This window comes from Poromitra crassiceps (assembly GCF_964638095.1).
Source record: "Poromitra crassiceps genome assembly, chromosome: 1".
In the NCBI taxonomy this organism is placed as follows: Eukaryota; Metazoa; Chordata; class Actinopteri; order Beryciformes; family Melamphaidae; genus Poromitra; species Poromitra crassiceps.
Window position 1 is genome coordinate 75027319 of NC_139623.1, and position 24342 is coordinate 75051660.

General features: G+C 45.0%; 1 protein-coding gene across 1 annotated transcript in view; it reads right to left on the reverse strand.

Annotated features, from left to right (window-relative positions):
* LOC310795100 (uncharacterized protein) overlaps positions 1–24342 on the reverse strand; it is a gene marked incomplete at both ends in the record, with an annotated part of 131928 nt that overhangs the window by 99879 nt on the left and 7707 nt on the right. The window contains one exon of the mRNA XM_083657127.1: positions 16950–17216. Within this exon, the coding sequence (XP_083513253.1) occupies positions 16950–17216 (267 nt within the window). The remainder of the gene's footprint in view (positions 1–16949; positions 17217–24342) is intronic.

Genomic DNA, 24342 nt, shown 5'->3' on the forward strand with positions numbered 1-24342 from the left:
AAAAAAATATTATTATTAATATGATCGATAATCGATAATTGATCGTTAATTTTCCCCGATTTTCGATTATGGAAATTTTTCAAAATGAACATCCCTACTTCAAACGGCCCAAATTGGGCTTCAAACGTCCCAAATTTTTTGCCAGTCGCTGGCATGCGCGTTGGCCCGTATCGGCCTGGCCTGCTTGGTATCTAATGCCCAGCCTGAATTATGATCCCAGTCCGCCCCTGGCCGACGGGCTGCCCTCTCCGCTCGGCAACACGAAGGAAGCTGGCTGTCTGCGGCTTGCCCAGCTCCACTCAGCCACACTAACCTCGCGTCAGCAGGCTTTTCCCGAGGAGAGCACCACAACACGCTGAATCCCACTCGATTTGGAGGCGGAACACGCCAGGATTGGCCAAAGCCCAATCCAGTCCCCAGAATTGTCAAATATGCCTCTCAACCTGTCATCTCAGACAAGTTATGCTTTCAGTCTGAAACGGACTCCGACCCACGCACCACTACAGGTTCAGTTCGACTTTAAGCTGTTTATGAGCATTTTCAGGTATGTAGTTCACATTAAAATGAAGGGCGAGTTTGAAGATTGGTGTGGTCTGAGCAAGGTGGCCGGAAGTAGAACACCCCACTTTACCCCCCTGGCACACATTGGTACTGCTGCTGGTGTGATCCCATCACAAGATGCTCTCTAGTTCTTTCATTAGATTTATATTCCATAATGCTCATGTTGAACCATACATGTGTACACGTGTCATTTATAGTTCTTCTCTTAAACCCCCAAAATATAATTTCTTTTTCTCTGCCTCTCCCCTCTCTTCTTACCCCCATGTAACACAGACTCACAAATGCATGTGCGCACGCACGCACACACGTGTCACGCACGCACATGCACACACACACACACAACCCATTGATCAGAGTGAGGTTGACAAGCTATGACAGTGGGGAGCTAAAACTCCGGGGAACTTCCTCTAACCCACTTTACTGCAGTCTGGCAATCTCTTCCCGCTCATCGCTCTATTATTCCTTAATGATTTCTCCTATCCACATCATCCAGAGACCTAATGGAGTCCGCTTTGCTCGCTGATCAATGGGGAAAATGTGCAACTGAGCCAGGCTTTTCTTCTCTCTGTTAGGGAAGGAGGTAGCGGGGTTGCACCATCTCCCCTGACATGATGTCCTTGATGTCAGCAGGGATGGAAGATTGTGTGAGAGCTCATCTGTCAATATGTCTGTGCTGCTTTGATCTGAACTGGAGCGCTGTGAGACAGCGCACAGATCCCCGTGTGGTAGAGCAAAGATACTGTAGTTAGGTGCACACACACAAGTTCACCGAAGTTCATGAGAAAACAAGAGAGAGAGAGAGAGAGAGAGAGAGAGAGAGAGAGAGAGAGAGAATTCCTATGGCTACTCAATTTACTTTTCTGTCCTCTGTTACTGTACTTCACAGCTCTGTATTTCACCATCTTGCTGGGAATCCAAACATCGGTCTAGAAATAGTCGTTTTGCATATTTCCTTGGGCTACAAAAGGATTTCAAAATGTAATTTTTTTTCGTGAAACTGACTGCACTTAAAATTCAAATAAGGGCATAGATCTAGCTTTAAAAAATACATAGAGTCTGCACACTGGAATGACTGGCTCCCGGTCAGTTTAATGATAACGTTTCGATCAAAGGGATCTTCATGTGATGATCTGATCTGATGAAGATCCCTGTGAGCAAACACACACACTCAAATCCAGACTGAGGGCACACTCACACATCACTGCCCAACGGCACTGCCCAAGTTTGCATTGCGAACGATAGACAGACAGATAGATGGATAGATAGATGGATAGATAGATAGATAGATATATAGGTACAGTAGATATATAGATAGATAGAGACAGACAGAGAGACAGACAGACAGACAGACAGACAGACAGACAGACAGACAGATAGATAGATAGATAGATAGATAGATAGATAGATAGATAGATAGATAGATAGATAGATAGATAGATAAGGAGCTCACTTCTCTCAAGAGAAAAGGTGGAGGTTTGTTGGCTGAGACTGTTAAAATGTGAAATGGAGTTAACAAAAGGAAGAAAAGGGGAAACTTATTTTTCCAAAGCACTCTGTTGTATGTTATTTTTAAATGCAGCCAATATTTTACTTGAAATGAGAAAAGAACATGCATTTATTATTAGTGTAGGCTACTTATTTATAATTAATCCAGTTAAATATGAAAACGGTAAATAAACATTGTTGATGTTTATTTTGATTTAACAGTCAGTCGTTGACTACATACAGACATTGTACTATTAGGCTACTGCAATCATTGAAGTAGCCTAATAATGGCACTGAATCATAAGCTATGTTACAATGTTCCGGACCTTTGCTTGAGGACATTCTCTCTAACTGGACCTCTATGAATTTTAATTGAGTACCCCTGGCCTATTCACCTTATGTTCAGACCTTACAGTGGGCCAAATTCTTCCAGGTCCTTTTAACACTTCCGGCGGTCACAGCAAGCAAGCGAGTATCCACTGTTAGCCAGGTCAGATAACGTTATCGTCGACAATGACGAGCACTTTCTTGTAAAACATACCTGGACTCCAACAAAGAAAGCTTCAGATAGTTTTCTCTCCTCCGAGTTGCGCTCGAGCCACTAACGTCAATAAGACCCGCAGACGTTAACGTAATTCCCTGGAATGCGAGACTTAACGAGCCAGTTACATGCCGTTGCATTCTTAGACATTGCCGTTTGCTTTTATTTGGTATGTTACATACAATTGGCTAAATTATTAGTTAATTCAGAGTTAGATAATATTGGAGCAGCGCAGCCATTTTTTATTTTATTTTATTATTATTTTTAGCCGGAAGTTTTGATACGGCCACACAACCGGGTCAAATGGGCGTGGCTACATAAGGTGAATAGATTACTGGCTATTACTAGGAGATAAGGCAGTTAAGTTGAGCTGGGTAGTATATAAGCCGACAGTATGCCCCGTGTGTGTCTCTCTCTCTCTCTCTCTCTCTCTCTCTCTCTCTCTCTCTCTCTCTCACTCTCTCTCTCTCTCTCTCTCACTCTCTCTCTCTCTCTCTCTCTCACTCCCCAATGAGGGAAGTGGAGGGCTATTGCGGCGATATTAAACGTAGCCTAATGGTTGGAAAAGATCAGCATTTGCTTTTTATTTTCTCCTACCTTTTCTCCTACCTAAAGTAATCTACTGTTATACACCTACTAACACCACAGACCTGTATGGTCGGGAATTATGTAGCCTCATAAAACCATGACAAACGAATTCTCATTTTTAAATCAAGGTGTGTTTTTTCTGCAATGTAGGCTATAGTTGAAAATCAACGTGGCATTCTGAGGAGGGAAGAGTGTCTGCGCACGCGAGGTGTAATGTATCCAAGCGAAGATTTCCTGCACTGCGCTGAGAATACTGTGTGCGCCCCATAGCGCTAAGACCTGCTATTCGGTGGCGTTAAAATTGAGAGCACCCAAGGCCCTTTTTTCTAACACATTTGGCTGGAACGCCTGTTTTGGCACGGGCAACGCCCAAACCTGTGTTTACGCTCGGAACATGGCGATGGTATCTTCGCCAGAGCGCAAAATGACACTTGAGGGAGGCAGATGATAGGCTAAGAGGCACCCGGACACGCCTGGGCCACGCCTACACCTGTGTCTGCGCTTAGATTCCAGCGCAAAACTGGATGGTGGAGGATAGCTTAAGACGCAGGGAAGATAGCATAAGAGGTGTGCAAACGATAGAGCCGTACGACGATAGGGCCCTGAAGCTCTCCAGTTTTGAGCCAGACATTGCTTCATTGATATTGGAGCGATCCGTGGTCTGGGTGGATAAAGCGATTGTCCCTTTGGTCGGATGGTTAACGTGTTGGGTTTATAAGTTGGAGAACTCGGGTTCGAAACCAGCCTCGCCTGTGCCGTTACAATATCTTAAAAAACGCAGCACCATTCTTCCCATTAAGATAACAACAGATCATGATTATTTTACTTTGGCAACATTGTGCATTTATTCAACTTGAAAAAAACTTTCTTTGAACTTTTAACTCATTGAGTGCCAGCCACTTTTGGAAAACGGATGCTCCCAGTGCCAGCCCTTTCAGAGCGTTTTCAGTGATTTCTCGAGGCCCACAGAATATTGTGTGATATTACTATGTAAACACCGAACACGCCCAAAGAACGATGAGACTCTATTGTATCATCAGCAAAAAAAAGTTTATTGATATCATTTTCCGTTCTTTAGTTATCAGCCGGAGAAGATAGGTTGTTTTCAGCAAAAACAGACGTTTCAAACTAGAAGCTGAGATAATCAGCCTTTTGTGAAATGAAGCATTTCAAGCACATCACTTACTCTGAAGCTAATATTTTCTGATGTAGTGACACCTCAAAAATAATTTCCTTCAATAAAACAGCGAAAACAAAGGAATTTTGTTTGGCAAAATAATATTTTTTAGCTGCAACCAGCAGCGCTGGCCCCTGCGTGCGCAGAGCTACACCTTCTTGCTGGTCTTGATTTACTGCTGGTGGGCATCAGATATTCTAGCTTGTGTTTGTAAATCTGTCCATCGAGCCTCTTGCTGTCTGGGTCGGTGTTGTATGCTGCCCTGCGTGCCCCACCCCCCTCAACTGCACACTCCTCCGTGGGAGTGTCTCTGGTGGCTCTCTGCTGCGTTTGCTCTGCACTGAAAAGTGCGCTACGCCCAGCTTTTTCACAGCGTTCCGCCGTTTTTGTCGCCGGCTTCCAGCTGAGAATAATGTAACTTTTCAGAAAGACGCTGGTGTCGGCAACTAATCATGTGGAGGGGCTATCGCAGCGGAGAGGGAGGGGCTCAATTGTGGCAGCAGATTGGCTGCTGTTCACAGGCACAGCTAACGTTATGCTTCATGCATATCGATGCATACCGATGCGGTTTCTGTTTCCCCATGACTTCTTCTCTGTTTTTTCCTCACCTTTCTCTAATCTCGAGAGCACTGTCGCCACCTAATGGGTCCGTAAAATAGCTTATACACATTCGACATCTCCCATATTTTTACAGGAGATGCATCAGGCTTTGATCCACGTCCCACCGTCAAAAAACGCAATTGACGTCTTTAGACGTCATTGGCACTCTAAGTTACTATTTGAATTGACGTCTTTAGACGTCATTGGCACTCAATGAGTTAATATATTTGAACTGAAAAGCAGAAATAAATGGAAAAAGTAAATGGACTAACTAAAATAAATTATCTATAAAACATGTTTCATCTCGGTTATCCAAAAAATTAATTGCACAACGCTATTTAATTAGGGTGTAATTTGTAATTTACAGTTGAAGTAGTAGGCCTATTGTTTTTAGGGATGTTTTGGGAGTTAGGTGGTCCCAGAGTTTTTTTGTATTGGTTAAGTGGTCCTTGGTCTGAAAAAGTTTGAGAAACACTGCTATAGGAACATGTGACAACAGGCAGCACACTCCCTATTGGTTAAGAGAGGCAGAGAGAGATCAATAGTAATGCCCAGCGTAGTCTGGAAGGTCAAATGGAGCTCAGGAGTTCAAATGCCCCACAGCTAAAGGTCACAGACACCACACAGAGTCCCCTCCTCACGCACGCATGTACACAAACACACACGCACACGCGCACACGCACACACACGCACGCACACTCACGCACACGCACGCACACGCACACACTGTACGCAGACATACACACACAAACACACACACACACACACACACACATCAAAGGGCCTTGATCTCTTGCCTCCCATGTCGATCCTGCACGCTGGATTCCATTTTTGTCCCAGACCCAAAACAGCAGGAAGGAACATTCTGCTTTAGGCAATACCTTTAAAACAGCCTGTCTTTACTGTTCTGTTGGCACCTGTTTCTATCTGCCTTTTGTATGTGTGTATGTGTACTGTGTGTGTGTGTGTGTGTGTGTGTGTGTGTGTGTGTGTGTGTGTGTGTGTGTGTATGTGTGTACAGTGTGTGTGTGTGTGTGTGTGTGTGTGTGTGTGTGTGTGTGTGTGTGTGTGTGTGTGTGTGTGTGTGTGTGTGTCATATTTGCCGTAGAAAAACACTTTTTTTTTTTTACATGTGGCAATACTGCTGCACAGAAACATTGCAAGCCACTTTAATACTGTAACATGCAAGAGCTTAGTGACGTACTTTGTTTAATATCCTGCTCAGAAACACTAGGAAGGGACACTGCTGAAACACTAGGAAGGGACACTAGGGAGGAACACTGCTGAAACACTAGGAAGGGACACTGCTGAAGCACTAGGGAGGAACACTACTGAAACACTAGGGAGGAACACTGCTGAAGCACTAGGAAGGGACACTAGGAAGGGACACTGCTGAAACACTAGGAAGGGACACTGCTGAAACACTAGGAAGGGACACTGCTGAAACACTAGGAAGGGACACTGCTGAAGCACTAGGAAGGGACACTGCTGAAACACTAGGAAGGGACACTGCTTAAACACTAGGAAGGGGACACTGCTTAAACACTAGGAAGGGACACTGCTAAAACACTAGGAAGGGGACACTGCTTAAACACTAGGAAGGGACACTGCTGAAACACTAGGAAGGGACACTGCTGAAACACTAGGAAGGGGACACTGCTGAAACACTAGGAAGGGGACACTGCTGAAACACTAGGAAGGGACACTGCTGAAACACTAGGAAGGGACACTGCTGAAGCACTAGGAAGGGACACTGCTGAAACACTAGGAAGGGACACTGCTTAAACACTAGGAAGGGGACACTGCTTAAACACTAGGAAGGGACACTGCTAAAACACTAGGAAGGGACACTAGGAAGGGACACTACTGAAACACTAGGAAGGGACACTAGGAAGGGACACTGCTGAAACACTAGGAAGGGACACTAGGAAGGGACTCTGCTGAAACACTAGGAAGGGACACTAGGAAGGGACACTGCTGAAACACTAGGAAGGGACACTGCTTAAACACTAGGAAGGGGACACTGCTTAAACACTAGGAAGGGACACTGCTAAAACACTAGGAAGGGACACTAGGAAGGGACACTAGGAAGGGACACTAGGAAGGGACACTACTGAAACACTAGGAAGGGACACTAGGAAGGGACACTGCTGAAACACTAGGAAGGGACACTAGGAAGGGACACTGCTGAAACAGGGGCAGTGGTGGCCCAATGGTTAGAGAAGCGAGCTTGTGACCGGAAGGTCGTCGGTTCAATCCCCGGGACCGGCAGGATAAATCTGGGTGGGGAAAGTGAAAAGGCAGCGCTTGCCCCTCCCTCATTACCACCACTGAGGTGCCCTTGAGCAAGGCCCTTATCCCCAACTGCTCCAGTGGAGCTGCTCAGTGGCCAGCAGATCAGACTGTGGTTGTACTGGTCAGCTTCCAGGTATGAATGGGTGAAAATGTGAACAGGGCACTCCTGAAAAAGAGAGCATTGCTCTCAGTGAGACTCTCCCTGTATAAATAAAGGTAAAAAAAAAAAAAAAAAAAAAAAAAAAACACTAGGAAGGGACACTGCTAAAACACTAGGAAGGGACACTGCTGAAGCACTAGGAAGGGACACTGCTGAAGTACTAGGAAGGGGACACTGCTAAAACACTAGGAAGGGACACTGCTGAAACACTAGGAAGGGACACTGCTGAAACACTAGGAAGGGACACTGCTGAAACACTAGGAAGGGACACTGCTGAAGCACTAGGAAGGAACACTGCTGAAGCACTAGGAAGGGGACACTGCTGAAACACTAGGAAGGGACACTGCTGAAACACTAGGAAGGGGACACTGCTGAAGCACTAGGAAGGAACACTGCTGAAGCACTAGGAAGGGGACACTGCTGAAACACTAGGAAGGGACACTGCTGAAACACTAGGAAGGGACACTGCTGAAACACTAGGAAGGGGACACTGCTGAAGCACTAGGAAGGGGACACTGCTGAAGCACTAGGAAGGGACACTGCTGATGGACAGATTGGCTGTTTTTGCAGAGAGTGAAGTTGTGAACTTGACTGTCTCCATTTAAGCAGAGAGAGTGGCAGAGACTCTGCTCCTGCAGATTATCCCTGATCCTTTCTCATTGATTCATGATATTGATATTCTCATGTTAGTGTGTAGAAAGGTGCTATACAAAACAATCATTACGTAGAGGAGAGCGAGGGGGATCAATTAAATACTGAGGATTTGGCCTAGTGAGTATTTTATTTAGTTCGGACAACAAACCACATAAAAAAAATCTAAAACTATAGAAGGAGCTCCCAAAGTACATGGACAGTGAGCCATTGATGTTTTGGTTCCATAATCTTAATCATCTGGATTTGAAATGACAATGATGTTAAAGGAGAACTTACCTCCAAAACACTTTTTTTCAGCTTTTAACCAATATATATGACTTTGGGGGTGATGTGTGAAGAATTCTGGTCAAAATTTCCACATTTGACACCAAACTGTTGCCATTTTACCATTTGTATCATTTTTCAGCAGCATACCTGGCATAAGCGCCCTCTAAGGGTGGAACACTGCTTTTTTTTTTGCCCTCAAATGAATGGGATATTTGACACGTCGTGACGTCACCATGAACCAAAGACTATGGGATTTCAAGATAGTTACTACCCTACCCCCCCGTACCCTTTCGGCTCCTCACAACTCCAAGCCTATTCCCATGATGTCACTTGACCTGTTAATTTATTACAATCGCCTGTTATTTTCCTACCAACTCCTATGTAACACAATACTATCAATAAACGCCACTATAATCATAAAAGGAAGGACATGGCATTGTGTTGCTGTAAAATCATTCCCAACCTTTTATAAATCTCCAAAACAGCAACTTTTCAGGAAGTTTGCTCTTAACTCATTGAGTGCCATGGACGAACATGTTCGTCATTTCGTTTAGTAACGTAGAGTGCCAAGGACGAACATGTTCGTCAATTGCGTTTTTTGACGGGGGGATGTCGATCTAAGCCTCTTACATCGCCTCTTACAATATGGGAGCTATTGAATGTGTCTAACCTATTTTACAGAACCCTTAGGTGGCGACAGTGCTCTCCAGATTAGACAAAGGCCAGGAGAAAAGAGAGAAGAAGTCATGAGGAAACGGAAATCGCATCGATATGCTTGAAGCATAACGTTAGCTGTGCTTGTGAACAGCAGTCATCTGCTGCCACAATTGAGCCCCATCCGTGTCCGCTGCGATAGCCCATCCATATGATTTAGTTGCCGACACGGCGACACCAGCGTCTTTCTGAAAAGTTACATTATTCTCAGCTGGGAGCCGGGGACACGCTGTAAAAAAGCGGGGGGATGCAGCAGACTTTTCAGTGCAGATCAAACTCAGAGCAAACCGCAGCAGAGACACTCCTCCCACCACGGAGGAGGAGGAGGAGGGGGGTGGGGCACGCAGGGCACTACAGCATACAACCATTGACAGTACACACAGACCAGGCAGCAGCAGGCTCGATGCATAGAGAGCAAACAAGCTAGAATAGGCTATCTGATGCCCACCAGCAGTAAATCAAGACCAGCAAGAAGGTGTAGGGTCTGCGCACGCAGGGGCCAGCGCTGCTGGTTGCAGCTAAAAAATATTATTTGGCCAAACAAAATTCCTTTGTTTCACTCTTTTATTGAAGGAAATTATTTTTGAGGTGTCATTATATCAGAAAATATTAGCTTCAGAGTCAATGATGTGCTTGAAATGTTTAATTTCACAAAAGGCTCATTATCTCAGCTTCTAGAAAAAAATTGCTGTTTTTGGTTAAATCAAGCTATCTTCTCCGGCTCATAACTAAAGAACGGAAAATGGGATCAATAAACTTTTTTTTGCAGATGATAGAAGAGAGTCTCCTCGTTCTTTGTGTGTGTTCGGTGTTTACATAGTAATATCACACAATATTCTGTGGGCCTCGAGAAATCACTGAAAACGCTCTGAACCATACTGAACCAAACGTCGTCGAAGTTGGCACATGTCTTAATTATAGTTAGTTTCCCGCTGAATGTGTCATTACTTTATTAATATCTTACCTGGATAAGCTCAAGTGATGATGTTTATATTATCAGTCCGAGTTGGAAGCACTCTCTCGCGGCCAGTCAGGCGGGAGAGAGTCGTACTGTATCCTCATGCACGAGCCCCAAGCGGGGGCGCGCGCAGCAGCAGCAGTGCTCTGCCTCAAACGGGGGCTTTTGCATGGGGATGAGAAGTTCAGTCTGACATTTCCGCAAACAAATCTCATCGCAGTTTAGCGCACATGTAAAATATAACGCTATACTACGACGTGACAACGTGACAACGCTGCTCTAAACACATCGGCTACTAAAATATATTTCCCTGCATCTCATACTGAGAGATTAGATCGGTATTGAGTTTGGACAGACTGAATCCTCCTGGTCCCATGCAGGAGCCTGTTTCGCCAGCCAGGGTCTGGGAGGAGGGAGGAGGCGCAGCCTGCAACTGCGCTGAGAGGAAAACTTTTGCACAACTTTTAACAAGAATCACGAAAAGCCCCCAAACTAAAATTAAAAAGGGACTTCATGGCAAGTTGGACGAGGGAATGACGTGGAGAAATCTCGCATTGTGTTACCCCAGAGCGGGGAGTTTGTCCTATTGTGCGGTGTGCTGCGCCTGCGGTAACGAGCCTCGCCTCACTTTGCTCTTAGCGATAGATACACGCCACATACACACACATGGAGAAAAATAATTAAATTTCTAGTTCGCCACTGAATTACCAAATTGATATAACTTTCAACCATTTTAAGCAACGCTGTTTCCATACAGACCACCAGCGTTGGCTAGTTGTTGATATTTATAAAGATATTGCCCCTCTCAAATAAATTATTTTTGAGGCGGTGGGCAAAATGTAATGGCGTTGATTTCCGGAAAAAAATCCTGACTTGAACACAGCCAAAGAGTATAGTATAGACAAGAGCATATGTCATTTCTTGGTTTTTTCCATAGGTATTTTCAAATCACTGTTCTGATACATATCTAGGGGGTAAGTCCTCCTTTAAAGAACACACTGTCAGCTGGGGTGTCTGGGTAATGAGGTAAAAGCAGAGACCGCAGAGACCCAGGTTAAATTCCCAGTAGCAGTACTTCTGACTTGCTCAAACATTCCTACAGACACAATTGGCTGTGTCTGCGGCTGGTCGCTGCATTAGTGTCTCCTCTGGTCGGTCGGGTGGCTTGTTCGGGGGGAGGGGAACTGGGAGTAATAGGGAGGTGATCCTCCTAGGCGCTATGTCCTGCTGGTGAAACTCCTCGCTGTCAGGTGAAAAGAAACATCTGGTGACTGCGCATGTATTGGAGAAAGCATGTGCTAGTCTACGGCGCTCCCCAAATCGGCAAAGGGGGTATTGGCCAAGTACAATTGGGGAGAAAATGGGAGAAAAACTCGGAAGGAAGGAAAAAATAAAATAAAATAACAGACTGTCAGCTTTCATTTCCAGCCATATCAGAGTGTTAAAGCAGCATTTGGAAAAGACTACGGTAAGTCATTTTTCATATCTTTCCAATATTTTATTTTGCAGTTTTCCAGAACATGAAAACAAAAACAGACTCAGACACAGGAAAAGAAAAGAAAGAAAAAGCATACATATATCATCAACATTCCAACACCACACCGTGGTGCTACCAGCCGCGTGAGGTGCTTATGTGCTTGTAAGAGATGTTGTGCATTGCTTTTAACGTCGTCAAAGTAGGCCAGAAACAGGTCCCAAATAGTTGAAAATTTCTCAAGTAAGTTGGTCCTCAGGAACCTATGTCTCTCCATCCGTATAACTGAGACCATGTCCGTCAGCCACAGCTGAAAAGAAAGTGGAGAGGGGGACTTCCACTTCTTCAGAATGAGTCTCTTGCGACAGTCGTCCCCTATGCGTCAGAGACTGTTGCACAGCCATAGGGAGGAGCAGAGAGGATTCAGAGCAGCCGAAGATGGCGAGTTCCGCCTCCGGCTGAAGGGTTATTTCATAGGCCTTAGAGTACCAATCAAATATTTTGGCCCAGAATCCGGATAGTGAAGGGCAAAACCAAAAAGCATGGGGCAGTGTACCCTCTGACACCTGAAACATATCACATAGTGGTGAGACAGAAGGGAAGATCTTGTGCAACCTATGCTTGGAATAATGAAGACGGTGAACGACTTTAAATTGTATCCGCTGGTGTCTGTTGTTAATTGAGCAGAGTTGGGTCATTTTTCATATCTAATCAAAAATCCTTACTGTGCAATTACTATAGCAGTCTGCAATTCATAACAATTGACGGAGTCATGATTTCTTATAGTCAGGTTCTGCTAGACTCATCACTTTTTCTTTCCTACAATTATAATTTGCTGCTGGCCCATTCATCAAACACATCTCTAGCCATTTGTCTGTCTTTCTCCCTATTTATTTAATTAGAAGTATGATCCATCTTTTCCAATCTGCCATGCCAATGAATTGATTCTAAAATGGTTGTTTGTACATGCACGCACGCACGCACACGCACACGCACACGCGCACACGCACACGCACACGCGCACACGCACACGCACACACACATACACACACACACACACACACACACACACACACACACAAACCCTCTTTGTCAATATTTAGAACACGATTAGAGCACTGCACATTGATTAAAGTCCTTCTACGATGAGTGTCCCCTAATGAGAGAGAGGACATTAATGAGAAAGAGGACATTGAGAGAGAGGACATTGAGAGAGAGGACATTAATGAGAAAGAGGACATTGAGAGAGAGGACATTGAGAGAGAGGACATTGAGAAAGAGGACATTGAGAGAGAGGACATTGAGAGAGAGGACATTGAGAGAGATGACATTGAGAAAGAGGACATTGAGAGAGAGGACATTGAGAGAGAGGACATTGAGAAAGAGGACATTGAGAGAGAGGACATTGAGAGGACATTGAGAAAGAGGACATTGAGAGAGAGGACATTGAGAGAGAGGACATTGAGAGAGAGGACATTGAGAAAGAGGACATTGAGAGAGAGGACATTGAGAAAGAGGACATTGAGAAAGAGGACATTGAGAGAGAGGACATTGAGAAAGAGGACATTGAGAGAGAGGACATTGAGAGAGAGGACATTGAGAGAGAGGACATTGAGAGAGAGGACATTGAGAGAGAGGACATTGAGAAAGAGGACATTGAGAGAGAGGACATTGGGACATGGTGGAAAAGGAACATTTTCAACCAAATAAAATGATGGCAGCAATGTGTAAGCCTGTATGAGACAAACCGATGATAATCCCATTACCATATCTATTTATAGAGCTATATTCCAAAATGAAAACCTCATTTCTGCACCTTCTTTGGCTATTGAGTCTTTCCCCTCTACCCCTTCTGTTCTTCTTAGCTCCGAGCAGACGCAGTCTCTGTTCTGAAGGCCTATGGGGGTCGGGAAGGAAATGACTGATGATGACATAACACTACAGGGGGTGCTGACGTGCGCGAGAGCGGAGGTGCCGACGTCAACTGTAACCGGGAGAAGAAGAGCAAGCATTGCCTATGTAGGTCACATTGAAAACACATGCAGCTGCCACATCTTCAGCCAGCCTGCCACGCAGCATTCAAGGCTATGGTGTCAGTGCACTCACACTTCTTTGAGACTGAGAAGATAATCTATCCACAGGGTTCCATCAACACTGTTGTTGATGGAACACTGTGGATAGGTGTTGATTCAACAGCATTAAAAAGTCAAACGTAACTCTCCCTTATCCAGATGAGCCTCCTCTCCTCTCCTCATCCAGACAGCACAGGCCCAGATGAGGCTCCTCTCCTCTACTCATCCAGACAGCACAGGCCCAGATGAGCCTCGTCTCCTCTCCTCATCCAGACAGCACAGGCCCAGATGAGCCTCCTCTCCTCATCCAGACAGCACAGGCCCAGATGAGCTTCCTCTCCTCTCCTCATCCAGACAGCACAGGCCCAGATGAGCCTCCTCTCCTCTCCTCATCCAGACAGCACAGGCCCAGATGAGCCTCCTCTCCTCATCCAGACAGCACAGGCCCAGATGAGCCTCCTCTCCTCTCCTCATCCAGACAGCACAGGCCCAGATGAGCCTCCTCTCCTCATCCAGACAGCACAGGCCCAGATGAGCTTCCTCTCCTCTCCTCATCCAGACAGCACAGGCCCAGATGAGCCTCCTCTCCTCATCCAGACAGCACAGGCCCAGATGAGCTTCCTCTCCTCTCCTCATCCAGACAGCACAGGCACAGATGAGCCTCCTCTCCTCTCCTCATCCAGACAGCACAGGCCCAGATGAGCTTCCTCTCCTCTCCTCATCCAGACAGCACAGGCCCAGATGAGCCTCCTCTCCTCATCCAGACAGCACAGGCCCAGATGAGCTTCCTCTCCTCTCCTCATCCAGACAGCACAGGCCCAGATGAGCTTCCTCTCCTCTCCTCATCCAGACAGCACAGGCCCAGATGAGCCTCCTCTCCTCATCCAGACAGCACAGGCCCAGATGAGGCTCCTCTCCTCATCCAGACAGCACAGGCCCAGATGAGGCTCCTCTCCTCTCCTCATCCAGACAGCACAGGCCCAGATGAGGCTCCTCTCCTCATCCAGACAGCACAGGCCCAAATGAGCCTCCTCTCCTCATCCAGACAGCACAGGCCCAGATGAGCCTCCTCTCCTCATCCAGACAGCACAGGCCCAGATGAGCCTCCTCTCCTCTCCTCATCCAGACAGCACAGGCCCAGATGAGCCTCCTCTCCTCTCCTCATCCAGACAGCACAGGCCCAGATGAGCCTCCTCTCCTCATCCAGACAGCACAGGCCCAAATGAGCCTCCTCTCCTCTCCTCATCCAGACAGCACAGGCCCAAATGAGCCTCCTCTCCTCATCCAGACAGCACAGGCCCAGATGAGGCTCCTCTCCTCTCCTCATCCAGACAGCACAGGCCCAGATGAGCCTCCTCTCCTCTCCTCATCCAGACAGCACAGGCCCAGATGAGCCTCCTCTCCTCATCCAGACAGCACAGGCCCAGATGAGGCTCCTCTCCTCATCCAGACAGCACAGGCCCAGATGAGGCTCCTCAGAAAACACTGATTGGACTCGTTTGTGAAATGATGAGAAAATGCAATTCCTGTATTGTGTCTTATTTGGACATACTGTTAAGACAGAGAAAGGCCTGGTCAAAAGCTCTTCAATGTCACCATCTGCTGTGGAACATGTGAGCGTGTGAATCAGTGAAGTATCATTGTTGCAGAAAATCATGTGACTTTCTATCCCGCCCCTTTATCTATGATGTCACACCAAATTCAAACTAGGCAAGGTGTCGCCCATCACGAATGATGCAGCCCTTTACTGCAGGCCAATCGGTAACAAGTATGACATCTTGTTTTCACCTATAGTCTTAAAAATCATTTCAATTATCTAACTTTAGCATCCCCTCCTTTGGGTCAATCGTTTGTGGCACGTGCAAACAAATGAATGATGTATATTGTTGCCCCTTTGGTCCAATCATTGTAATTTAAAAAAATGACAACACACAGGGGGAGATGTATCATTCATCCAAGCTTCATCACAATCCAACCAGCAGTGTCTGAGAGATCACGTGCGATCGACAGATGAATGGACAAATGGAAGGAGACCAATTCATAGTCCCTCCCTCCAGTTTTATGCTAGGGGAAAATGAAGGACAAGTTGATTTTCACAGAAAGGAATGTCTCAGATGCATGTATATTTTCAGGCTCAGATCGGTTCAGACCATTACCACAAAACCCATTAGGGTATAAGAACCATTACCACAAACCCATTAGGGTATATGAGCACAAACAAAGTCAGCCTTGCGTTCCTTGGTAGAAGAACAGCACTACAGTAGGTTGAACATCTTGGTAACACAGATTCGACTTTTGGTTCCCTGTTTTCTGAGCTGCTCATGTTTCTCTATAATGATCTGTGCTGAAAGAGAGGAATAATATATGTCAATACCTAAATGAAGCCTTAAGTTTATCTAAACTTCTACAACTGTATTTGTATCTGTCTAATGATATGAGCAAGTAGTCCACTGATAACATGAATGCTTACAAAACAGATTGTATTGCTAAAAAGAAGTGTCACAGTTAGTTAGTATGGTGTTTGTAGGTTACCCCTGTTATGTGATTTGTGACGTCGTCGCGTGAGGCTGTCAATGGGAAAGTGGGGGTTGACTTTTGGGGGTGTAATCTATATGATGTGGCCATAGGCTGCGGGGGGCGCTCTCGCTGCCATTCTAAACCTCTTCCGCCTCCTGTTCTCTAGTGTCTTTATTCCTTTATTTTCACGTATGGGTGTGAGTGTGTGTGTGATACTTATTTCTATTAGCGTTTAAACGAATGAACGGAAGCTGGTTGTAGCTAGCTTCCACACCCCGGCTTGAGCTGTCCCGTGAAGCTATCTTCATTGGCTGGCCTGCTGTCTGGGGCCTGAGCTGTATGCTAGGTAAGTCAACTTCCCTTTTTGCAAACTTTCCACCTGACAGCCTTGCGGTTATTTCGTTCTGCCGTGGTGTGTTGCGGGTCCAGTTCATCTAGACACGAGCCTATCTCTTTTTTAGAACCGAACCCGTGACAGAAGACACAGGAGAATGGCCAGGTTTATTACCTGTCTAGGTCATGAAAGAATTGCCCCTCATGTCGCATGCCAATGTGACTCATAAAAGACACTATACACTATATATGGAAGTGTGTGTATAAAAATATGTTGTGTGTGAAGAAAAATCAAAGTAATTTTGATCTAAAGGCTTATGCTTAAATACTTTAAATATGTTTCTTAGACACACTGCATCATTCCATTTGTGTTATTTCACAGTTTTGACGTATTTACTATTATAGTAAAATGTAGAAATTATTAAAAAATAAAGAAACATGTGGTGTGGTAGTGTATTTGTGTGGGAAGTTATCAGACAAAGATGAACAGAGATAGCTACACATGGTGAACAAAGAGAGGACAAAAAAGAATGAGTGTTAAGCAGTGACTCACGGTGGGGCGGCCTGCAGGGGTCGCCCTGCACGCTGTCGGCAGACTGGCCCGAGGAGACCGAGGACACGCTGGAGCTCCTGACGAAGCCGAAGGCTGCCAGGCGGCCCGGGGGAAGGCGACTGGAGCTGAAGCCCGGGGGTCGCAGCCCGGACTGGGCCTGGCCTGCTCTGGGGAGCAGTGACCTGGAGGCCACGGCTTGAGGCTGGCCTGCCGCTGTGGCCAGGGCGAGGGGAAGAGCGGGAGCAGGAGCGGTGAAAACCTGGTCCTCTGTTGGAAGAGCAGAGCATGAAGAGGGATTCAGATTTTTTTTTATCTGACAATGTTGCGAAACTTTCATTATAATTTTTATCTTTTTATTTTTACCAGAGTATATCACGTAAACTTAATCATTGGATGGTTCTTTATGCTTATGATTTTCTTTTCTTGCCATAAGCTTTTGGATCAAGTATTTGAAAGAAAAAAGAAAAAGAAAAAAAGGGGGGGAATAATTATATCTCCAAAAGTATAAAGAAAATGTCAATAATTGTGATGAATTTGAATTGAAATGCTGGAATGAAATGAAAATGAAGTAAAAAATACTTTTTAAAGGGGTTAATAAAGCACAAATATGGTGATGATGTTTAAGTACTGGATATTATACTAATATACTAGTATATTAGTATACACTAGACACTTTTACCCTTTATTACCTCTGTACTTTTATACCATTATCTTTATTACCTAACTTAATGTCTTGTCTAAACGCACATTGCTTCAATTTCGTTGTTCTTAAAACTTGTTTTGTGACAATGACAAATAAAGCTTATTCATATTAATAAACTTTGATATAATTAAATCTAAAATCTAAAATTCTTACCATAGAATCTCATCTATTCAATTTTCGATTGAAATCAAGGGACATTTAATCACAAACAACCAGATAGAACCTTATAAACCCAAACACTAACTGAGGTTACATAATGATAAAGTTCTACAGTATCTGTGTTTGGGCCATCTTCAAAAATAAAAAATAAACAGGATTTTGATATTCTACACTCAAAAGTCTTGGGGAACTATAAAGATGGATTACACTACTTAACAGTTTATCCTGCTGGAATGTCAAAACGTTGATGCCCTGTATCTAAAAACTGCACTCCACCTAGATAGAACCTTATAATACCAAGGTGGCGGAATTTGTTTTAGGAATTTGTTCACTTCTACCACCTTCAAGTAGTGCAGCGATATTGTTTCACAGTCTACATGGGGCGTCCTCAGCTGAACCAATATTAACCAGAGTATGTAATCGAGAGCTGATGGTATATAGCAGTGACTCAATTTGCGGCCCGTGGGCCACATGCGGCCCGCGGGCGCCCCAATGTGGCCCGCGATGGAATTGCAATTTTTTTTTTTTTTAACAGTGCACCTGAACGCAACATGCAAGAAACCCGCTGAAATAAGTGTTGGAATTTGGAATATCCAATATATATATATTATGGAATATCTTTCAATAATCTATGATTTAGCTGCTAAATTGTCAAATACCGCCGTCTGCTCGCTACCCAGGCACTTATGTATGTACATAACCTAACTAACTATCCGGTGTGCACAACATTGTCAGACTAAACTCCGGCTGACACCCCAAAAACCTACAATCCGCTAAAGAAAAATGTATATTGTTTGTTTATTAACTGGCCCCTGGCCTTCTATCATTTGACGAAAGTGGCCCCCGGGCAAAGCAAGTTGAGTATCCCTGCTATATAGTATACAGACAGTGGTAAACCAAGCAACCCCTCCATTCGCTGCAGTTCATCTTGTCTCGTAATCAGCTAAATCAATGCTCAGATTACGTGAGCTGTTATCCTGCAGCATGTGGTGCTGAACGGACAGCAGCGCAAGCAAGGCTGTTGGATACTGGTGTGTGTTTTGAGTGACTAGATCATTATCCACTGCTCACATACCAGAGGACAGAAGGAGCTTATAGGAGCTATAACCATAATGGGTGATGTGAATCAGTCAACATCTTGTGTTGACTATAAGCTCTCAGCGGCCAGCAGGAAGTTCTCTGTATTATGACTCTACTACAGCAATCAACTACAACAATTACACACACAGACACACACACACAGACACAGACACACACACACACGCACACACACACACACACACACACACACACAGACACAGACACAGACACAGACACAGACACAGACACAGACACAGACACAGACACACACACACACACACACACACACACACGAGTGCGCGCACACAGAATGGGCAGCGGGTAAATCCGCAGGTCTTGGGTAGACCCTCCATCTTGGCTACCCAAGCCCCCAGCACAAGGACTTCATCCTGGGCAGAGGAAGAGCATTATCCCCTGCTGGCTGGAGAGATAAAGTAAGTAAGTCATCCTTTCCTCTCCATTAGCTGTTTGCTCCGAGGCATGCTACAGGCCTTGAGGCCTATAGGCTAACCACAGCATCCATAGCTGTGTGCTCCAGTGCATGCTATAGGCCTATAGGCTACCACAGCATCCACAGTGGGGGCAGGGGGGATGGTGTCAGAGAGTTCCTACTTTAAAGTCGAGCTGAACCCAAAAATGACTTTTCTTTTCTTTTAGTTCAAATACCTGGGTATGCAGTGCACCTATATAATAATGTATGCAAAAAAAATCACAAAAATCTAATTTCTTTAGTTTTTCACACTTTTTCAAATCAAAAGTTCATTTTTCAAGATTTCATTGATAACAGTAATCTACAGTTTGCTGACGTCACCTAGTACTATCAGATTTCTACTCCATTTCAACCAATCATATCACGACATGCAGCTGTCAATCAAATCTTCATTTCAGGATAATTTTCTCTTCCAAATGAAGTAGAAAATGGCGCCTAGTGCCTGTCATCTGGCAGAATTCCTATCCCATAAACTAACTACTAACTTGGCCAATTGCATGAAACATGAACAAAAAACTAAAACTATAATCTCTAAGAATGCAAAGAAATGTAACTGGCTCGTCAAAACGCGCATTCCAGGAAGATCGTATTTACAGAAATAGCGTGAATGGTGCGCGCATGAGGGCGTGGTAGTCAGGGGTTGCCCCTCGGAGATTCCAGGCGGGCAGGCAGCACCTATGCATCGGATTGTCCGCTCACTCCGCACGAAGCAGTTGGCTCCCTGGTACTCTACGGATCCCACTCGCGTAGCACGACAACAGGCTGAATCCCACTCGATTTGGGGGTGGAACACGATGCCAAAGCCAGTCCTCAGAATTGTCAAATCAAATCATCGACACGCATATGGTCCGCCTCTCAATTCGTTTTTCAGTGTCCGACGCTAGTGCATTCCGTTCCGGTTCACCTCGATTCCGGTTCACCTCGATTTTAAGGAAAAAGAGAGCAAGCCAGATGATGGAGAGAGACAGAGTGAGAGAGATAGAGGCAGAAAGAAAGAGGTCTCTCTCAAATGACCAACCCCCCCCCCCCCAGCATCAAAACCCATCACCAGTGCCCCTGTCCACACTTATCATCTCTTCCCCCCTTACTCCACCTCTACCTCTGTGCCATGCGCTCCCTTTATTAAATTGGCGCTCGCTCCTCCTGACTGAGAAGGTCAAGATCATTAAAGATAAATGTCCTCGGCGCTCTCCTCCCCCCGCTGCATGCATCCCCTCTGAGAGACCAGGGGGGAGGGAGGAGCAAGCAAACATCCTCTCCAGCCTAGATGTCACAGACCCATGCTCCTCCTAAATGAAACAATGCATTATTCATAACAAATCATAAGCCAAGAGGAAGGAGATCAAATATATCATAGAAATCTGCCTGTGACTTCTCTTCCTGTATTCTACTCTTTCAGCCCTGTCCTTCCATTTCATTGGCTTTTAGTTGTTGCCTGCCTCCCTCTTTTCAAATGCAGCTGCAAAACGTAGCTTAAACTTGATGAAACGAGTGAATTTAAAGGATCTGAGTGAACCTGCCTAACTTTGACTGTAGGTCTGTCACACTGGGAGCGGATTCTCCACAGCCGCCTGAGAACTGAAAATATCTTCATCCATTGGCTTTCTATGAAGCAAAGAGCATCCGAACCCCGAGATGTGATTAGGCAAATTGGGCACAGAAAAGACTGCTGGGATATGCAGGGATGAAAAAAAGACTAACCTGTTTTAATTACAGACCTGAAGGTGACTTGCGACAACCTTCATTGATTTCTCCCATAAAGCGTTAAATTGCATGTTATTAAATCCACTACTTCAGAGCAGTGCAAGCCCAGATTCACTCAGAAGCAAAAGCGCAGGCTTCATTGCAGTGAAGAAGGGAGGACCGGAGTATCAAGACAATTTATGGAAGTCGCAGGTAGCTTCAAGACGAGTAGAGAATATAGCTGTCGTGTCCTGTAAGTGGATGATAGTCCTTATCAGAACAATACAGCATTCCAACCTACATGGTGATGATATGAGTAGTTACAGTGCCAGTACTTGGACTTATATTAATTGATATGCAGTTGTTATACAGTAGTGTGTGTAATCAAGATGTAGGGCTGTTCTCTAAAGCTGCGTTCACACCGACCTATTAAAGTTTTTCGCTGGCATCGAGTTTACATACAAAGTCAATGCAAACGAGCGATTGAGCGTATATTCGCCCGGGAGAAAAATCGCTGGGCGTCCGAGCGACAGAGACAGAGCAATAGGGAGAAAATACGCTCGTCGCCCCAGATGAAAGATCCCAACTCGAGCGAAAATATGCTGGCATCAGTCGCTCGCTGTTCAACGCTGATTGGCTGCCGTGTGAGAGCGAGTCAAGGATCACACTGGCGCTTGGAACAAACCGCTGGTTTATTGTGTGGCAACAAACCGCATTGACAGGCTGACAGCTGACATAAAGTGAAGTCTGTACTACCGGTATGGAGCTCGCGTTAGGAGCACGCTGATAGGCTTAGCTTGTAAACAACGACGGTGGCTCGTAGTGGACAAACATCATGACATTGCGTAACGTTATAGCCCCCACATGTCCGTCAATTCGTGTGCCTGTTGACGAGCGATTTAAACAGAGCGACAGAGCGATTCCAAAGGGTTGAATCAAGCGACAGAGAGAAAAATAAATATCTTGTGTGAACACGGCTTAAGCAAAGGATAAAGAGACACTTGGCATGTTGCGATGGCTAGAGCCCAGATTTCCCCAGAATTTGCTGCGAAAAACACAACAAACGCATACTGACACACATGTATGCATTATGCAATGCTGACCGATGCTACGTGTAACGTGTTTCTCGCTGCAGATGACTGGGTGTGTTTATCCAGGCAATGTGTGTAGTGCGGACTACAGCAGGGATGAGGGAAGATGCCAGCAGGAAGATACTGACATGACTTAGCCATTAATTGCTTTGCACTTCAAAGGCTGGATTCCCCTTAAGGGCCAGCCAGCACTGAGTACATACGTACATACATGTATTAATAAGGATTATGATAAGAAAGCTTGGCACAAAATAACACCAGGCTAACTAGTGTAGCGCAGAATACTCTATCATAGGAGCGGACTCTGGACTGATTGAGAGCTACTGTATACTGTTATTGATATTATATATGATATTATAAAACGGCTCTCTCAAATCAAGCAATCTGATTGGTTCACAGCCATTGTATAAATCCAATAACCCACTCCATGGCCATGGCAACTCTCTTACTAAAAGCCTTTGGTTACTTCAAAAAAAAACAAATGGCGGAGACAGCTGTCAGATCCTTGTGAATCGATCTTCGCTTATAACTTTACTAATACTTTGCAGAAAATGATGTTTTGTACAAGAATAGATGCGGGCTAATGTCTTCTTTGCAAAAAAAAGGCTGTTAACCCCGCATTTAACCCCGTAACGTTAGTTGGTGTCGGGCTTTGCAGAAAGCACTCAGCTTCTCAGCAAGCGCTGAGAATGCAGCGCTGCGCTGGAGCTGCCTGTCGGGCTTTCCAGAAAGCTCTCAGCTTCTCAGCAAGCGCCAGGATTGGCCAATGTCAACTTCAGTCTCCAGAACGATCCAATCAAATCACCCGCACGTCTATCTTCTTGCTAGAGGTCCCGCCTTACAGTAGTGTTTCAACTGACTCTATCAGAATACCATGCCATTCGGACTTATAGTATTATTATTATATTTATATTATCATACTTGGAAACCGTTTTATAAAAGCAATATAACACTCGAGCAGCGTGTGTTGTGGCATATATCCCGCTGATCAGTTGTTATCCCACGAGGCCGCAGGCGGGATATATTTGCCACAACACACTAGCTCTCATGCTATATTGCTTAATTATAATATGGGCTGTCTGTAAATATCAATAATGTGCATGATGCAAGATCCCAACTGTGGTTATGCTTCTTTCTTAATTTTTTTTCTTTTCCCCTATTTTATGTGTGTGTGTGTGTATGGAGGTGTATGTACGTGTGTGTATATGCACATTTACATAATATGCATATGCAAACTGCATGTATACGCACGTTTAGAACACGGCTCTCTCGAATACTCGATTCTGATTGGTCAATCAACAATATTCACCGGTCATTATTTCTCGACAACCGACCGCTGCTCTGCCACACCTGGATTAATCAGTTGATAAGAGCTTTTTGTCAGCAAACACTACTAATTAGGCCAACCAGTTGCAGCAGTGGTGTCTTGTGTGCCAATTACGAATGAAACCGCTTTGTCGTTGAAAACGCTATTAAAAAATCTATTTGAATAATTATTTTTGTCAGATTATTGAATGATTTAGTTGTAGGCCGTGTTCTAAGCGGGATAATGTATATTGAGGCGGTGATTACTGGGAAATAATGACCTTCAGGTGAATCATTAAGCCCTCCGCTGCGCGTCGGGCTCAATCATCACCTGTCGGTCATTATTTCCCCCGTAATCACCGCCTCAATATACATTATCCCTTACATATTCTTGTATTTTTATATTTTTCCCATTACTGTCTATTTTGGGGGTTTTTTTCTTTCTTTTTGACACTGTCGGTGTTATGGAAGTGTGCTGGCTTCACTTGGTTCTGTGAAACTGAAACTGAATAAACTATAAATCATAAAAAAAACATCACCAGGCTGATCAATTCTGCATGTGCATTTGGGAGTGTGTGTGTGTGTGTGTGTGTGTGTGTGTGTGTGTGTGCGTGCGTGTGTGAGTGAGTGAGTGAGTGAGTGAGTGAGTGAGTGTGTGTGTGTGTGTGTGTGTGTGTGTGTGTGTGTGTGTGTGCGTGCGTGCGTGCGCGCGTGGGAGTGAGTGTGTGTGTGTGTGTGTGTGTGTGCGCGCGTGTGTGCGCGTGTGTGTGTGTGCGCGTGTGTGTGTGTGTGTGTGTGTGTGTGTGTGTGTGTGTGCATGCACGTGGGTGTGAATCTGTATCGGCACACCTCTGTCCGGGTTATCATATCCTGGGAGAGTGA